The following is a 19,090-nucleotide window of genomic DNA, read 5'->3' on the forward strand; positions in this document are numbered from 1 at the left end:
TGAAATCAAAGGTAATATCATGGTCATGAACTACATGGGAGGGACTCATGATGGATTACTATCAGGGGTACCCCTCACCTGATCCGTACTCGAGAAAAGTTAGGTTTATTGCTGTTCTCTTGAACAATATGCTTTAAGTAACTTATCAAGAGAGTTTAGACTTAGGATCAAGTGCAATCACATTACACAAAATGCATGTTTCTGACCACCACCCAACAGTTGCAAGAATAATCCAAACATGGTCAGTTAGCATGAGATATACCACTGCCAACGAGTGCTAATTTATTTTCTCTGCATATTTTGACTTTTAAGAATGTGCCTTAGAGGGTTGCCTCCTGAGAATCCAACAAGTAAGGTCCACTTAAAAGGAACCATCATTTTGTCATGACGCTCCACTGAGATCTCCACACACAGGGAGTCACCAAGCTGCACCACTTTTGCTTTCGGAGAAGAAACAGTAGGACCGTCCACAATGCTGGCCCAAGACCAAGTCACTGCAGGAGATGCCGGCCTTTCTGGACTGTGGGAAGAAGCATCATGCCGCTCTTCTCCTTCCGGCTGGGTTTCGCAGTCCATGGCCGCGGGAGTTCCACATGCAGTACACTCTATCTCTTACACATGCGCATTTGCACACACGACCATGTAGCCCCATGCAGTCACAGGTTAGCAGTTACCCTCATCTCAGCCAATTCAAGAACTGAGGCTAATTAGTGCAGACTCCACCTTGTTTTGGGTCAAACTGGATCCAGGATTATCTTTTTTTATTGAAAGGCAAGCTGGGTTTATAAGGCAGACCCCCACCAGTTATTATTCAACGTACCACTAGGTTTTGAACCTGCAACGTCCCACAACAAGGAGATATGGATCTTCTGAAACGGTTAGGCAATGCATGGAACAAGACATCCGAGTCACCTAACCCTAATTAAGATATTCCAGACTCACGTAAGTCAGGGTGGTTGTGGGCCCCACCTGGGGTTTCTCCTCACTTCGGGGAGGGTTCCTCGATCGTCATAAAAAAAAAAAAAGATATTTCAGACTGGGTTAGGTCCAGATACAACCCACCTGAAGCCCTGATAGATTCTGACCATAAACTAGAGAGTTCTAGAAAGGAGTGAACTCATGTTATGGTGATTAATTTCCTTTGTGGGAGTAGGGCATGCATGCTCTAAAATTAGTGATTCATCCCCTTGAGGCTCAAACTCCCTGGACATGCGTGACATTTACTAAAATGGTTGCTATTTCCTCTATAGGCCAGACCCATGGAGCAAGTGGTTGGGTTCAAGTGGATCCCGGAAAGAGCAGAACCGATCTGGTTCATGAATCAGCCCGTGGGTAATTCATCAGGCTGCAGTTAGGCGTTGACTTATCTATGGCACTTAGCTTGGGCTCCGTCCTCTTGTCTACAACTAAGATCTCCCGGGGTTTTCCTAGCTTCGGCGAGGGTCCTTCATCATAAAAAAAATAATTGTTGCCACCAATTGGGGGCTCAGCTTGTCCACCTTGTGTTGGGACGTTGCACGTTCAAAACCCAATGGTATAGTGTGTAACTGGTAGGGGTCTGCGTAACACCAGCTTGCCTTTCAAAAAAAGCAAAAATAATCGTTGTTGGTTATATTCAATTCCAACCACACATCTCATGTGGAAACCAGTGGGCCCCATGCACATCACGATCAAATGAGATGTGTGGTGGGAATTGAATATAACTTAGAATGAGTTATATACAATATAAACTGATGTTTTGTCTCTAAGTCCATCTTTTACATTGGGTTGTCCATGTGTTTCTTTTTTGACAAAGGTGAAACCCCATCACCTGACCACATAAGGGAATTCAACTTTGCTGCAAAGGACACCCCCACGGGTTTCGAATTAATGACGTTTCATCAACTTGGTAACATTCACAAGTTATCCCTACCGGAGGACAAGCAGAGCCCTTGTAGGTGAACTTACTAGAACCGGATCTGTTATATAGGTTCTACAACTGTATCCTTAAGTCATGCCAACTGTTAAGGTTCCAATATAACATAGAATATGATGTTAGATTTTTCAGAAGATCATCCAAAAACTGTATATGGATATCATCATTTATTATTCATTATCTCCTTTTTACAGCATGATTTCATTTTAAATAGGGGCCAGGATGCACCATTTGCCACCCGACCAACTACTTCCCAAACTAAGCCTTAGGCCTTAGAAGCACAAACCAATAGAGAAAACCTAAGATCTGCAGCTCTCATGGCTACCATGTGGTGGATTGTGACATCCATAGTTCTTCTTCAACTCTGTAGGTACAAAGGCCACGAAGTGGGGAGTTCAATCCCCATAGGCTCAGAAATGGCACCCGGAAGAGACCAGCCCTGGACTTCTAGCAATGGTGACTTTTCTTTTGGGTTCCTCCCCGCCGGTTCGACCGACACTTACAGTCTAGCAATCTGGTGCACCAAAATTCCGGCGGATCCAATGGTCGTGTGGACGGCAAACAGGTGAATACCTTCATCAGATTTAGGCATTTTTATGCATGTTATTCACATAGCCATGAGAATCAGTATCAGACTGCAACTCAATTCGTACCATCCATACAAGAAATGGATGCAGCCAGGTTGAACCAGAAGGTGAGTGACACGCCTTGCTGGTTCGGCCGAGGCCGGTTCCATCTTGTATCAATTCAATCCATGGCCAGAAGCCAGTGGATTAACCGACCGGGGCTCTGGTCACCGGGTAGGAGCAGTTTGTGCACGTCACCATGATGGAACGTCGCAAGTTCAAAACCCACTGGTATGTAGGTGATTGGATATATACCAGTTGTAAAAAGGAGGGAGCCTTGATTCCCTCAGCTCTTTTATGAAAAGAAAAAGGAAACAACAGTGGATTTAATGTAAGATGATCATTTGAGCTGATAACCAGCCCTCAAAGTTGAATGTCATACATACCGAACTGAGTTGGCTCGGGCTCGTCCACTTCATAAATGAGCCGTGTTTGAACCAGTGTATGAAGCTCGAACGAGCGCCGAGCTTGAACGACCTATCGAGCCCGATATGGCTCGATAAGCTTGATAAGGCTCGGTTCACTGCAAACCCCATATATATAATATCATTGCAAAAAAAATCAGAACTGTATTGTTACTGTAATGGGTAGGGCATTAGTCTTTTAAGAACATGTTGGGTTTAAATCTCACCTTTTGCGCTTTTTTAGCTGAAAATTTTTAGTATGTACTAAAAATTTTAAGTAACAATAATCAAAAGACATGTTTTAGATTAATGGTAGGTCCCTTAGTTAAGGTTAAGGAGGATGGGGGATCTAATTCCTCCTCTCTCTCTATATATTTTTAATAAATCTTGTTTAAGCTCGGCTCAGCTCGAGCTTGGAAACGAGCCAAGTTCGGACAATGCCTTACAAGCTTGGCTCCTAGCTCGAGCCGAGCGTGAACAAAGTGATTTTCAACAGAACCGAGTTCAAACAGCCCAGGCTTGGCTCATGTGCATCCCTACATACACCAACGGAGGGCTCTGCATGGTTGGTAGTAGCTGTCAGTGCACATCTCCTTGTGGTGGGACGTCGTAGGCTCAAAACCCCAGTGGTATGTTGAATAATAACTGGTAGGGGTCTGCCTAACCCCAGCTTGCCTTTAAAAAAAATAGAATGTCATATACATCCATACCAAGTTAAGCCTAGTACCATATTCACCTAATTTGCTATAGATATCATTTCCTTTAGAAGTAAAAAAAAAGAAAAAATTAAAAGGCTCTGGATAATGACAAATATCACAATAATTTGTAAAATGCTATCAACATATAATATTTTTGGCAAATACTAATAAAAATCATGATTTTTTGATACATATGCATTTTTGCTAGCAAAAATCTCAAATTTTTTTATAATGATTAATTCTTTATATTTCTAAAATTCTTAATATATATTTTGTTTATAAAAAATTATTTAAAAACTGATAAAATTAACATTTTGAAAATCATGGCAAACAAATTACAACACGAACAGCAGAAAAAGGGTAAGGAAACTGACGAAAATTAACAACAAAAACTAATAAGCAACGTTTAAGCCTATATTATCAGCACCATGTGACCGAGGGAGGATCAGGTGCAATGTAATTTACACACTTTTTGTTTACTGCCACACCTAATTAATCACCACCATCTTTGGGATACAGCCTGTCAGCTGTGGGACCCAACATTAGATGGTGGTGATCAGGTGCAGCAGCACACTTAAAGTGTGCAATCACATTGCACCTGATCTCAATTCTCCATGTCACCAAGCAACAACTTATAGGCCTATATCAATTCAATCAGGAACTTGGAAATTAACAGTGGTTTAACGTTAAATTCACGGACTGTGATTTGTACGTTGGATGCAATGTCACAAATCTCGTAGTCCTGAAAAATCTCGCAATGTTTTGTAATTACTGTTTTTCTAAATAATAGGAAAAAAATATCATCTAATATATTTCGAAAATATCCGATTTTTTCGGTGTTATATTACATCCGAAAATATCACAATGTTTTCAAAATATCGGCGATATTAGATTCATTCAGGACGATAATTTGAGCAGATTTTTTTAATCCTGGATTTGCCCTCCGGCTTATCCATTCATTTCAACCATGCCACTGTAGGGACTCTACCGTCGGACCAAATGCAACCCTTCAGTTGGAGCCCTCCGGCAATCTCCGGCTGATAGACGGCAGCAACCGGACGGTGTGGGAGAGCAAAACTCACAATTCTGGAGTGAAGTTGGCCACCTTGACGGATTTCGGCAGCCTCACCCTCTGCAGCTTGACGTCCGGTGTCGTCTGGGAAAGCTTCTACCACCCCTCCGACACCCTACTTGTGGGCCAAGCCCTCACCGATCGAGCCCAACTCACCTCTCCCATGAACCAGTTCGGTGCCCACTACACCCTCAGCATGGTCAGGAAACGATCGAGCGTGAGGCTGGTGCTCAAGTACGTCCCCCCGAGCCATACCAACGCCTCCAATTATACCTACTGGTCGGGGCCTGCCATTGCCGTCACCGGCGTTGGTGCAGTTTGGGCACAATTGACGCACTCCGGCAGCTTCATCATTGTGCAATCAACACGTCCAGATGAAAAGGCATACATCTACCGCAATGATGATAATGGTGAAAGTTTAACCACCATCAGGCTGATCAAGCTCGGGGCTGCCGGAAGCCTGCGCTCAATCCGTTACGATGTTGGCGCAAACCAGTGGGTATCCGAGTGGGCGGCAGAGTCGAATCTGTGCGCGGTCCCGGCAGTATGCGGTGCCGGCATCTGCGAGCTCAATGGTGGCTGGAACATAACCAAGTGCACCTGCCCGCCGGGGTATCTACCAACGAGCAATGGCGGGTGCGAGGACGAGCTGGTGCCACCCGGCAGGTGCCGATCACGGGGGGACTATTCGATGTTGACGTTCCCACGGACAAATTACTTCGTCGGAAGCTCGGCAATCGCGAATTACAACAACATGACGAGTGAATCCGAGTGCATCGAGCTGTGCACGGCGGACTGCGACTGCGTGGCGTCTGTGTATGGGCTATCAAACGAGGAGGCCCACTGCTGGACGCTGAGGAAGTTTGAGCTCGGCGGGTTTCCGGACGCGATGTCCACAGTATATGTGAAGGTGAGGTGGAACTCCACAAGGAAGATCGCCAAGGATAATAGTTATGGAAAAGAAAAGGGCAGCAGGATGAGTGTCCGCAGAGACGCGAACCAGTGGGTGTGGATCATCTCTCTGGTGATGTGCTTGGTGATAACCGTGTCTGTCCCATTCCACCCTTTGGTTAAAGAAAGATTGAGAAGAAGGAGAAAAGGGAAGTGTGGTGGTGAGGAAGAAGGGTGCTTCATCGTGCCCGGAGTGCCGATGCGCTTCTCCTTCCATCAGTTGCAGAATGCTACTTCGGATTTTTCACAGTTGCTGGGAACCGGTGAGCAATTTTTGTCGTCGATCGTTATTACTCTCCATTGAAGTAGGGCACTAGGTCCTCGTGTTGCAGGAGTGTTAGCTAGGTCGGACCATGTAGGCTCAGGCGGACCACTTCTAAACATAGACCCTGTTAACTCTGGTTTGGAACTGACTCGACCTTACGAGGTCCAGTCCAAAAAGTATTCCTATCCTTTTGAGTCTTTTTGACACTTAATACAAAGGATCCTTTGTCGATCCTACCCGTCCAATTGATGCACACGAATAGCTAGCATCAGTCCACATATAGGTGAGAATGTGGACTAATCTTAGCTGTTGATTCGATGGCTATGAGGATGGATCCCATCTTATGTCAATGATGGCATCCGTTTGGTCGGGGTCAACTCACAAGACTGATGCGCTCGTCTGGTGGGGGTAAAATCATGAACATCATGAAGCTGAAGGGACGTCATGAGTTCCAAACACACGGATGTGCATCTCTTGTCATAAGGCGGGTGAAGTCTCTGGTGGGCAAGAGGGACCGTGAGCTGTTTTTACACCAATGAGTTAAAACGACTTAGCGAGGTGGTCTTACCCCGTTAATTTCAACCTCTCACCGTGTAAATATACACCCCAGGTAGGATCAGATGCAATGTAATTTCACACTTTTTGTGTACTGCTGAACCTGATCACCCTTCGTTTCTTAGGATACAGCCAGTCAGCTCTGGCCCAAGCAATGATGGAGGGTGACCAGGTGCAGCAGCACACTAAAAGTGTGCAATCAGGTTGCACCTGATCCTCCCTTTCTCAAACCCCAACTAGGATAGAGTTCAATTGATTGAGGTACGGCCCAGGTCCATCAAGTCTGGGTCAGGGTAATTCTGTTGGAATCAGACACTTGCAATTGAAAACAGATCAAATCCAAGTTGAGAATGTAGACCCACTTCATGAGATATGATCTTGGTACCATTGTGGATCCAGACCAGCCAAACCCATCACGACTCAGAAGATGGCCCTTGGGGAGAAGGTGGTGCTTTTAAGTCTGGCCCACTCGAGTCTTTCAAGTTGATCGGGTGAAGAAGTGGCTAAGGAGCCAAACTGGCTAACTCGATTTTCTCATGGGATAGCTTTCTCTACTTGTGGGTTCAGGTGGGTTCGGGCATGTTTATAGGGGAACCCTATCAGATGGGACCCAGGTAGCGGTGAAGAGGCTTGAAAGGTTGTTGCCTCACAGGCAGAGGGAGTTCGAAGCAGAGGTGCTCACCATTGGAGCCATGAATCACACCAACTTGGTCCGCCTCTGTGGATTCTGCTCTCAAGGGGAAAACAGGTTTGCATTCTTTCTGAACCCTACTATTCAGTTATATGTATTCCTTTTTTTTTTTTCAGGGCATGGAGAACATGTTTACTTTTTTCTGGCAGTGTAAACCGGTGGTGCACCCCTTGCCCCCCAGGGAGTAGCCTTGTTTCGGCTCGCTTAAAGGACATAATGCCCTTGCCTCTTCTTATATTCAGGTGCTGATGCCCATGGGAATGGAACCCTAAGTAACCCTCTAGTGGCCTCCCACTACACCAAACCCCTTGGTGCTGGAAAAAATGTTTACCTTCTTGTTTCATGAAAGACGGGAAAACCACTCTCGGAATCATAGAGTAAGCCTGTCTTAACTACAGTCATTTTCCTGAGGGTGTAAATCCGTGGTACGCCCCTTGCCCAAAAGGGAGTCGCCCAGCTTGGGCTGAGCAACGGATGAAAAAGTTGAGATTCAGTTCCACTGATCCACCATGTCATCACCATTGTAATATCCCATCTGGGATTTCATTGACACAAGTTGTTTTGATCAAACCCGACCTATGGATGGATTTAACATGGTCAATCTGATAGGAATCAACCTTCAAATTACGACTTTTTACAAAAATGTATAATCTTTTAAGACAAGTATTGGCATTTTTTAGCCATTGATTTTTGAACCACCAGAAAATCCTACGCACATATCAGATTATGTTTATTCAAATGCCGATATTCACCAAATGGACCATGTAAATCACATCTCGATGGTCAGTTTTGATCAAAACAACTTGCATCAATGAGATTCCAATATGGGGTACCACAATAGATGAGTGAAACCAAGTTGGACAAATTGCAGAAACTAATTTGTTAGAACCAATCAGATAGATCTAGAATTTGAATGTCTTCGAGAGCCAAATCACAATTTGTATTTGATCAAACAAATAGGTGTACGTACTTAAATGTAAGAAATGGATAATAAGTTGTTAAGAATCGGATGGAAGTTATAGCACCATCGTTGGCTGGAATAGAAATGTCTGCGAGATCAAGATCATAATTTGTATCAATCAAACAAATAGTTAAAATACCTAAAGTGACTTGAGAAATGGTTATTAATTTGTTAAAAATCAATCGGATGGAAGCTATAGACCCATTGTAGGCTAATCGATCAAAATATCTGAGATATCCGGATCACAATCAGTATCAATTCAACAAATAGCTGGAGTACCCAAAGTGATGCATTCTAAAATTTTAATATTGTTTAATTAATATAGTATATTAACATTTATTTATTTAAAAAAATGTTAATATACTATATTAATTAAACAATATTAGCATGTCAAAGTTATGTTAAATTATGATATATTGAAAAAAGATGATAAATTGAACGGGCAATGATGTAGATGACACTGATTTTTAGCACAATACTATAACTAACCGCAAAATAAAAATTAAAACAAACATGGAGAATTTACTGTTTTCTTTACAGTTTTACTCTTTTGTTTGGTCGGAATTATGTTGCTTGATTTTTCAGGAGACAAACCTAACTTTTTCATGCAACAACTTAGATAAATGGTTTGACTAAGGGCATGTTTGGAAGTAAGAAAAATATAAGAAAGTAATACAAGGTGGAAAAACTGTATGGTTTTCCTCACCTTTCCAAAAAAAGAGAGACTTTTTCTCTGAAAGACTTTTTCTAAAAAGTACATTTTTTTATGGAAAACATTCTTCTGTGGGGAAGGGGAATGAATGTTTTCTGCCAAGAGAAAATGGTGATTAACACTCCTCACCACCCATCTCACCATATCTCAGCACCACCAGAACCCACCATCCAACTGACCACCACCACCCACCATCACCCATCTCCCAAAAAACTGTGCCGGAGATGCTTCACCACCGCCACCATCACTCACTTTCATATTTTTTTCTCATGCTACCCAAACAAGTGAAAAAATTTAATTTAAAAAAATTATCATATCAAAACTTTTCGTAGGCATTTTTTTTTCCTATGAGAGTTTTTCTTGCTTCAAAGTGTGCCCTAAGACACCTAATTTTTCAAGCGATAAAAGGGTAAAACCATAAAAAAAATCAATTGACCAGATTTATCATGTTTTGAGTTGTGAATTTTGTTATATTTTTTCAGCCTTTGTTAAAACAGAGAATAGCGCCAAGAAGTGAGTGCCACCTTTGCTTTATCACTAAATGGAATACATCATGATTTTCGCTGTTTATGAAATTATTACAGTAAATATGAAGAATCAACAGCATTTGTGCTGTAGATTTATGCATATGATTCTTTCAAATATACATATATCCATGGGGAATGACTTGATTACTTGAGGCTTTATGTGCCGATCTCTTAACAGACTTCTCGTCTATGAGTTCATGGAGAATGGATCGCTTGACAAATGGCTGTTCCCGACGGTCACGAACAAAGGAAGGCTTCTAAATTGGAAGACAAGGTTCGAGATTGCCGTGTCGACTGCGAGAGGGATAGCATACTGCCATGAGCAGTGCAGGGACCGCATCATTCACTGTGACATCAAGCCAGGGAACGTGCTGCTGGACGAGTGGTTCAACGCCAAGGTGTCTGATTTTGGGCTGGCAAAGCTTGTGGCAGGAGAAGAGTCACAGGCAGTACCCACTGTGAGAGGAACCAGGGGATACTTGGCTCCAGAGTGGATCAAGAACCGACCCATTACTGTGAAAGTGGACGTCTACAGCTATGGAATGCTGCTTATAGAGCTCATTGCTGGTCGCAGAAATCGGTGCATGTCTTCAGATTTAGAGGATTTCTTCTATCCTAAGTGGGCATACGAGGTACTCTCTCCAACTTTCAGATCGATTTCACAAATCTTGTTCTAAGGAAAATCTCAGTGTGGGAAAATCTCTTGATGTTTTGAAGTTGCTTGTTTTCTTAGAGCCTGTTTTTTTATATCAATCCCATGGGATGGGATTGGTGGGGCCCGCATTTTCATAAGAAAAGCAGACTTTCATATGAAAATCCTTCCCCGGAGAAGAGGTTTTCCGTGGGGCCCACTTCGGCTGCGCTCGTTCTTTTAAAGAGTGAGCCTTTCACACGAGAGGCACTTTCTCACCCATTGAGAAAAGCGGACCCTTAGGAAAAATCTCAAGAAAATAACCGAGTATATTAGTCTTTTTTCAAATTGGTCCCTGTCTTTTAGCTAATTTTATAAAATAGTTTCTGTCTTATTCGATTTTGCAAATCGGCCCTCACCTTTTTCACTGGTCCTTCTGTCAACAGCTGTTATTTTGACCATGGTAAACTGGTTACCAAAATGCCCTTCATCAAATACTTGTAAGTGTATTTAACTTTTTACAAATTAGTCCTTACCTTGTTCACGTTTTGCAAATTGGCCTTCCTCAAAGGGAAAGGGCAGAACCATCAATTTGTCTACCCTTTAACAGTTACTATTAAGATGTCAATGGGTCGGGTTTGGTTCGGACCAGGTGAAACCAGACTTCCACCCAATTTTTGGTTATGGTATTGGGTCCGGACCTGAGTCTAATTGGGTCCACTATAAGAGAAACCATACCAACACCCGATAAGAACTACATGAACCAGACCCGGACCATACTCTGTAAAATAATATTTTTTTATCATTTTACATTGAAAAATTGCAAGTCTGATATACAATTTCACAAACTATACCCGGATTCATGTACTAATCGGTCCTTCAGGTCCGAACCAGGGTCTTAATCGGGTCTTCTTATTTATCACCATACCCGGAACCTATAGGGTTTGATCTGGGTCAGGTCTGGGTAAACCCGACTGCTTGACACCCCCTAGTAATATAGGAAAGCTGCTCTTAACCTCAATGACTGATTTGCAAGGGTTAATGAAAAGGCAGGGTCTGGTTTGCAAAATGGCATAAGAGAGGGACTATTTTTCAAATATTCTATAAGGCAGGGATGGATTTGCAAAAAACACTATAAAAATACAAAACATATATAGAATACAAAATACTGTAAAAGCAGCACAGAAAACTGTTTTAATAAATATGTTCAAAATAAGCATCATTTTAAAAATATGCCTTTGAAAATATGGTAATGTAATCAAGGTATTTTCTAAATATCAGCAATATTTGCAGCATAGCTACAGATATCCCATTGCAGATCTTCAAATCTATATATTCAGGGCATGAAAAACCTCAAATGGGTTTAGTTATTGGGCATATTCATCTCTTAACCAGTACGACCAAAGAGTTATAACTCCACCCAACGTGTCAGCAGTAGATAATTTTTGTTGTGTTTGATGGCTGGAATATAGTTTTTTAGAAACCAGAGAGACCCATATGAAACATGTTAAAGATGGCCAATCTGACTAGAAGCAGTAGATAGAATGAAATAGGAAAATTTTCTGTAAAAACATCATCAACACACTTGACTAAGCCAACTCTACCACCCCTCCACACCTGAGCTGAGAGTTGAACCAACTCAACCATCTCAACCAGCTGTGTGCCAACTGGGCTGGTCCTTACGGGAGGGTTTGATTGCACGGAGAGCAAGGGGTAAGCCCACGGAGTTTTAGTTTCACGCTACCTGGATAGCGACTGTAAGTACCGCCAGTAGAGCCAGCGCGGCTAGGTCTCTAACCCTGGGGTGGTTTCTCCGTGTAAATATCAAAAAAAAAAAAAAAAGTAGAACACTTGAGACAAAAACTCAACCTGTTCAGGACACCTCTGCACTTGACCAACAGTGTCCAGACAGGACTGTTCTGCAGAGTTCTGCCCTCGTAATCAAACACCCCCATGGGTATCACTATACACCATAAACAAAGCATCTCTTTGATTTTGCACAGGAAATGAAGAGAGGAAGACCAGAAGCTGCTGCAGACGAGAGATTGGAAGGGAATGTGGATGTGGAGGAGTTGGTGAGGTGCCTTCAAGTTGCTTTCTGGTGCATACAAGAAGACATAAACATGAGGCCTCCCATGGGAGAAGTGGTGAGGATGCTGGAAGGCATGATGCCAATCAACACCCCTCCAGCTCCTAAGTCCTTTCTGGACCTGATGGATGATGTTGGTGAGTCCTCAGCCACTATCAACAGACCACACGCAGCATCAGCTGCCACCCTAACCTGTTCCCCAGTAGCTCCAAGGTGAGTGTGAGACGCATTGGAAAGCTGATGAGGATCCAAGAAACGATATCTGGATGGGGAGAACAGATATGATAATATGCAGAATCACCGATTGTCGGTGTTTTTGCCTTGTCACCATTGATTTCATTCATCCCGGTCCTTCATTTTACTTGAACAGCAGGTAACCCAGTGAGGCCCACCTGACATCATCGGCAAGCCTGCTTGCTTCCTGCTGTTGATCACTTTCAATAGACTGCGGCGATGCCGAAACACGGAGGTTCGGTGATTTGGCGTATCACCAGATCTGATGTCGAGGAAGCTTATCGGTTAGAGATTTTACACATGTTCATATGCATTTCCATGACCACTTTGGAAACCATCAACTGAATGCAAGTGAAGCAAAAAGAAGGTTTTGAATGCCAGTAAAGCCGCTATAACCCAGGATAGGAATTCACTCAACAAAGTTGGAAGCAAGAAGCAAGGAACTCTTTGGCCATCTAAGGTTAGATATGGAGAGGTTGTATTGAATTACTATATATGTTGTCTAAGGAAGATGCCTTTGTATAGAGGGGGAACTCTTTCCTCCCAAGAAAAACAGTATATAAACAAAATGCTTTGCATCTAAATCTATGAAATAAACATCAAGAGTTTAAAATGTTCAACTATGATGAGGTTTGGAATGGCTCGGTGTCATACCAGGTCCAATATGTGGTACGAGCCCAGTCTTAGGTGACCTGGTTCAAGTGGCGGGAAACAAAGACAGTACTTTACAAATGCTACCTATAAAGGCACTCAGTTTATGTGGATATCTGATCCCGTACAGCACTTTATAAATGTAACCAAAAGAAGATTCTATGCTTCGTAAATTAATGCATATACTTATATCTTTTGTTCACGTACTACCAGAATATGGGTCAATAACCGCGACTCAATTACAGCAATAAGGGTGACTTGATATATCATTGACGATTTTATATATTGCAGTTAAAAATATGTTGCTTGATTAATAAACGATGATTTTTAACGGCCATATGTGACCGTTAAATGTTGTCATAAAATATTTTATGGCTATTATTGTCCCCTTCTACGATCAAATCATCCACGTACACGAGGACAACAGTAAAAATACTTTTCATTACATAAGTAAACAGAGAATAACATGCTTTTGACTTCAAGAGAAGTAGTAGAAAAATGAGGGTCTGCACAAATTTATCAAACCAATTTCTTGGTGCATGTGCTTAAGCCCATATAACGACTTGTTCAAGTTACAAACTAGAGTACCTCATTTTGAGCAAATCCAGGAGTTAGGGTCATATAGACGTCCATCATGCACATCCATTTGATGAAGAAACCAATTTTGTGCGACAACCCATGACCAGAAGACATCCAAGTGTAACTCACTTGACATCTGAAGCAAAAGTTGCATGGTAATCAAGTCCTTCAGGTTGATAATAGCCTTTGGCAACCAAGCAGGCTTTATATATTTCAATCCAGCTTTAGACTTGTGCTTGATTTCGTATATCTACTTATGTTTTTCTGTCATGGCCTCTGGCTCACAAGTCTCTTTAACAACTTGACTAAATCTACTTCTAACTCTAGAAACAATGCCCAATCAAGTATCATATTGTTATTTTTTTTTATTTATAACCCGAAGAAACCGTACCCGATACGAAGATCTTGTCGCACTGGCTGAGCCTGCCATACCTATGGGCGTCGTGCCAGCAGCGTTAAACTTCGAAGCTAGGATTCCAGCCCTCGGGGCATAAGCTACGCGTTGGCTTGAGCAGAGGAACGGCGCCCATGAGAATCAAACCTTGACTACCCGTCTAGCAGCCAAGGCCCCCACCCCACCACGGCAACCCCCTGTGGGGCTCAAGTATCATATTATGAAAACGTAAAATTTATTTCCAGCTATTTTGGTGTTAACTGGGCTCAACTTAACCAAACCCAGTACTGATCTGATGTATATTGGCTATGTAATCCAGCTATTGATTCACCACCTTGTAGGGGTAAAAAATGATCGACTACGGGCTGAATCATGCCCAGATCTAAATCTAAGTCTAAAATACAAATAATAAATCTAAATTCAGATCCAGATCCAAAATATACCTTATCAGGGGTGAATTTAGGTCTGAATACATGTGATAACACTGACACCGCTAAAAAAGATTAAAAATAAGCTTTCTACATGTAAATGATGCAATCAAATTGGATTTGACCAATATTCCAAATTAGATCCTACCCGGAAGACAGGCCTGAATCCAAAAGTAATTAATTTGAGTAAACAAATCTGAATCTGATTCGAATGCAGATTTGGATCTTTTTAAGGAACCAAAGCTGGAAATTAATAAAATCCCGGATTCAGATTGGATGTCCAATTACAACACCTTCGCCTGAATTCTAGGGGTGGACATTGGGTAACCCAGCCTGTGATGGCCCGAGCATGCCCAAGCCCAGGTAATTAAGGTCGAGCCTGACCTGGCCTGATTACTTAAACGGGCCGAAGTCAGGCCCGAACCCATATAAAACTACATAGGGCCCAACGAGGCCCAGCCCATTTAGTGGTCAGGCAAAAAAGGGCCAGGCTTGAGCATGGACCAAACACGATTATAACTGGGCCAGGCTCATGTAGGGCCTGACCCTTATTGGAAATTATCCGGGTTGGTGTGGCCTGGCCCGATGTCCATCCCTAGCCTGAACCAGGTAATTTCCAACAATGTGAACTGAAACAGGCTATAGGCATGCTGTCATCTCATGTGAAACTTAAATTTCTTTGTCAACATCTGGACCCCATATTTATGAATGGACCATGTCCGACCCGTAACAAAGATTCTGGTGGTCGGAGTTCTTCACGGGGGGACCCACCACGGCGGTCCTCCACCGGAATCTGGCGAATTGCAAAGAGGGGACAAAAATGGGACGAGTTTTTGCATGAGATGGAGATGTCACCTTCATTAAACTCCCTCCACAACTCGATGGTATAAACAGTCGATATTAAAATCCACAAAAGCCTTCAAAGAATTGTTCTTTCCATCTTTATTAGGGCTGTCAACGAATTGGGGTTGACCCGGACCAGACCCGTACCAAACCCTATGGGGTCAGGGTTTGGTGATAAAAAAGGAGGTCCGATTAGAAACCAAGTTGGACCCAAAAGGGTCTGATTAGTATATGGAGCCAGGTATGGTTTGTGAAAGTTCATACCAGACCCGGGTCCGACCAGAGTTCCGATTAAGGCCCATGATTTTTCAATATAAAAAGATAAAAAATTTATTATTTTACTGGGTTTGGTTCATGTAATCCTTATAGGGTCCAAGCATGTTTTTTCTTATAGAGACCCGATAGGAACCATATCTGGACCCAATCACGCACCTCAACACCTGGGTCCGAACCAGATCCCACCCGTTGGCACCCCTAATCTTTATCATGCTAACAGTCTAGAGGTGTTAACAGGTCCGACTTTCATCGGACCTGGTGGGTCAGGATCTGGATCTGACCCTGCGGTAGTACTGGCATCATATTCAGACCCAGATCCAAACAGATCTGAAAAAGCCATATTCAGGTCTTATAAGAATTAGATAAACTAGAACCATTCCATACCCGTGGGTATTTTATCTTTTTTAATGAAACTTTTGTGGATTAAGATTGGGTTCATATGCTAATCAGATCTTGTGAGTCTGAACTGATAGTTAATCGGACCTCTTTCTTTGTTACCAAACCCTAACCGTACTAGATGCACTATGGCCTGGTATCAGGTCATACACTCGTATTAACTTGAACCTAGTTAGGGTTAGGAAACAAGTTGAGCAGCTCATGGTTTGGCTAATGCATGGATCGAAAAGCGCTCATTCAAACTGGTAAAATAGGCATAGACTTGTTGAGTAGTAATAACATATATTTGGATGTATTTTTCATCACACAATGTAGTATAAAATAAATAGTTGGTCTTTTTGGCTTGCAAGTAATAGGCTTAGAATTCAAATTCTATTGTGTTCTACTTTGCTACAATTTATTCTTTCTACAAAGGAGTCATTTGAGCTTAGCTCAATAGATCTAGAGTTCAAATCCCATTACTAGCTTAAAAACAATGTACTTTCTTTTTAATGAGCCAACTTGAGCTTGTCTTGTTTAGCTTGAGCTGGGCTTGACTAACCACAAAAACATGCTGAGCATGAACACCTCAAGTTCAGTTCCTTTGGCTTGTTTATCATCGGCCTTAACTGAGCCTATATCTTTTCCTTCAATTTATGGGCAGAGATGGCAGTGGACTGGGGCGGAGGCGGGGGACAAGGTCTGCACCCCCGTCCCATTTCAAAATTCTGCCTTTCATCCTTGCCTTCATCCTCGCAAGGGTTTTGATTTTAACCTCCATCCCCGCCCCAATCCCCATTTCATGTCCTCCATCCCCGGTCCAAATGGGGCGAGGTGGGTCAGGGCAACATTTTTCCCCGGTCTACTGTCATTCCTAAAGGTATTTTAGTTATTTTATTAAGGAAGATCGGGGACGGGGCAGTGCGGAGAGGAGGAAAGTGTAAGTCCATCCCCGCACTGGTTTTGATTTTAATCTTCATTCCTGCTTCCATTCCTGTTTCATATCCTCCATCCCCGGTCCAAATGGGGCAAGGCGGGGCCCCATTTTCTCGCAGTCCATTGCCATCCCTATTTATGGGCTGAGTTGTTGTAATTTTGAACATTCTTTGAATGGATTAGCAGTCAAGCCAAGTGGTTAGCGTTGAATTACTTCATCTAATTAATATCGATCAACATCTTGCTTTCAAATTTAAATGCTAAGTGACATTAAACCCGCCTAAGATTAAGCAAACTTTTTTAACTTAATTAATTTGTGAATGTTTTGACACACATCGCGCAATATGGACATATATATTAACTTTTGATGTATTTTATGTTTTTTTCAAGGCAATGATGTATTTTATGTTTCATAAACCAAATTAACCCTACATGGTTTTCACTATATAAAATATGGAGATCACATTTTTAGGGATTGATAAAACGTGGAAAACTAAGGGATTCAATTCTTTGCCATATATCATAAGGTATTAGGAAGAACTATATATATATATATATATATATATATATATATATATATATATATATATATATATATATATATATATATATATATATATATATATATACATAGAGAGCAATGGTAATATACCCGACCCCAACCCTCCCTGACCCATGCCTGATGAGCTTTTTTTAGAAAATCTGACCGTACAAATGTGTTCTGCATGATTGATTCACTAGAAATCGACTGTTGGATCATGCATTTTGGATGAAAAAATTGGTTTTTGGAGCTTGAAAGTTTTAAAAAATTATAGGCCGTTGATTTTGACACCTTATACAAATTTGTGCATACATCGGAATCAAATGATCCAAGACCCGATTTCTATGAAAACAAGCATGTAAAACACATCTGTAAGGTTAGAATTTCTAAAAAACACAAAAAAATAAAAAAAAGATCCATCTAAAATGGGTCGAGCATGGATGGCGTCGGGTAGCTTTCCATTTTCCTGTATATATATATAAGGTCAATATTTAATGTTATTTGAAGGGTCAAAATTATTGAGTACATTCTTTTCATATATTTTTTTTGTTTGTAGATCCAACCTTTTTTTATGTGATCTACGAGGTTTGTTTAGTAAAAAATGAGTTTTCAATCATGTGATTTTGACATTTAAACAGGTTTTTTTTAAGTGCTTTAAAATTCAACAGCAGATTGATTCTATAAAGACCTTCAATGGTAATAAATACAAAATACATATATGCATGTTTTGGGAAATGTGAAAAATTGATGGCTCACAATGCATTTAAAACTTAACAATACAAAGTACTGTGGGCCGATGATCTTTAGTGCTTTCAGAAACACATCTAAACATAGAAATTTCATATATAATCCAAAGCAGGATCGCTCACTAAATGAATGATAAAAATTTATTATGTAAAGTCTGATTGATGAAAAACCTTGTGCGCATGGGCATGCTCTTTTAGAGGAAGATAATGGCACGTTGTAAAGTGGGATGGGTGAATTCAACTCCCTTTTGAAGGGTGGTGACCACATTAAGGCTTTTGCATAGGATGTACATTAACAGAACCCTGCATTATTGTAGAGAGAGAGAAATGACTAGGGGTGTCAGGTTTGGTTCAAACTCAGGTGAAATCAGACCCAAACCTGATTTGACATGATGGCACCGGACTTGAATTTAATCAGATTCAACATGAGAGAAATCATACCCGGATCTTATAAAGATTACATGAACCAGACCTGGACCATAACAGGTAAAATAATATTTTTTATCATTTTACATTGAAAAATTATGGATCTTAATTGAAACTCCGATCAGGCCTGGGTCTGATATAAAATTTCACAAACCGGGATATGTAACACTGAAAGGCATAAATTGTTTGGTAGGCACAGAAAATTCAGCAAAGTGTTCAGTACCTATGTCGGTAATACCCAGATGAGTTCTTTGCTAATATCAGCTTAAGTTATAACATTTAATCACTTCACATGTTAACTTTATATCAAATCTGAAGCTAAGGTATAGGATGGCGGCGGGGTGCCACATGGTCTCTACCCCTGCCCTGTTTCAAACTTTTGCTCTTCATCCTTGCCTTCATTCTTGCATAGGTTTTGATTTTAACCTCCATCCCTGGTTCATTCTCTGTTTTATGTCCTTCATTATCAGTTCAAACAAAACGAGGATGGGGCTCCATTTTCTTGATTCTTTCGCTGGTGCCGCCTTCTGCCGTTAGAAGAAGAAGAAAGAAATGAGAGCTCAC

At 41.6% G+C, this 19,090-nt stretch overlaps 1 protein-coding gene across 1 annotated transcript; it reads left to right on the top strand.

Moving 5' to 3' along the window:
- The first annotated feature begins 2,331 nt into the window (after positions 1–2,331).
- On the top strand, positions 2,332–12,314 carry LOC149819866 (Protein kinase superfamily protein). The gene is made up of 5 exons (XM_089983516.1): positions 2,332–2,480; positions 4,623–5,929; positions 7,054–7,234; positions 9,556–10,009; positions 12,012–12,314. The coding sequence occupies exons 1-5, from the start codon at positions 2,332–2,334 to the stop codon at positions 12,312–12,314; spliced, it is 2,394 nt and encodes a 797-aa protein (XP_089839642.1).
- The last annotated feature ends 6,776 nt before the right edge of the window (positions 12,315–19,090 follow it).

Source organism: Nuphar pumila, chromosome 12, assembly GCF_984573655.1.
Source record: "Nuphar pumila chromosome 12, dmNupPumi1.hap1.1, whole genome shotgun sequence".
Lineage (NCBI taxonomy): Eukaryota > Viridiplantae > Streptophyta > Magnoliopsida > Nymphaeales > Nymphaeaceae > Nuphar > Nuphar pumila.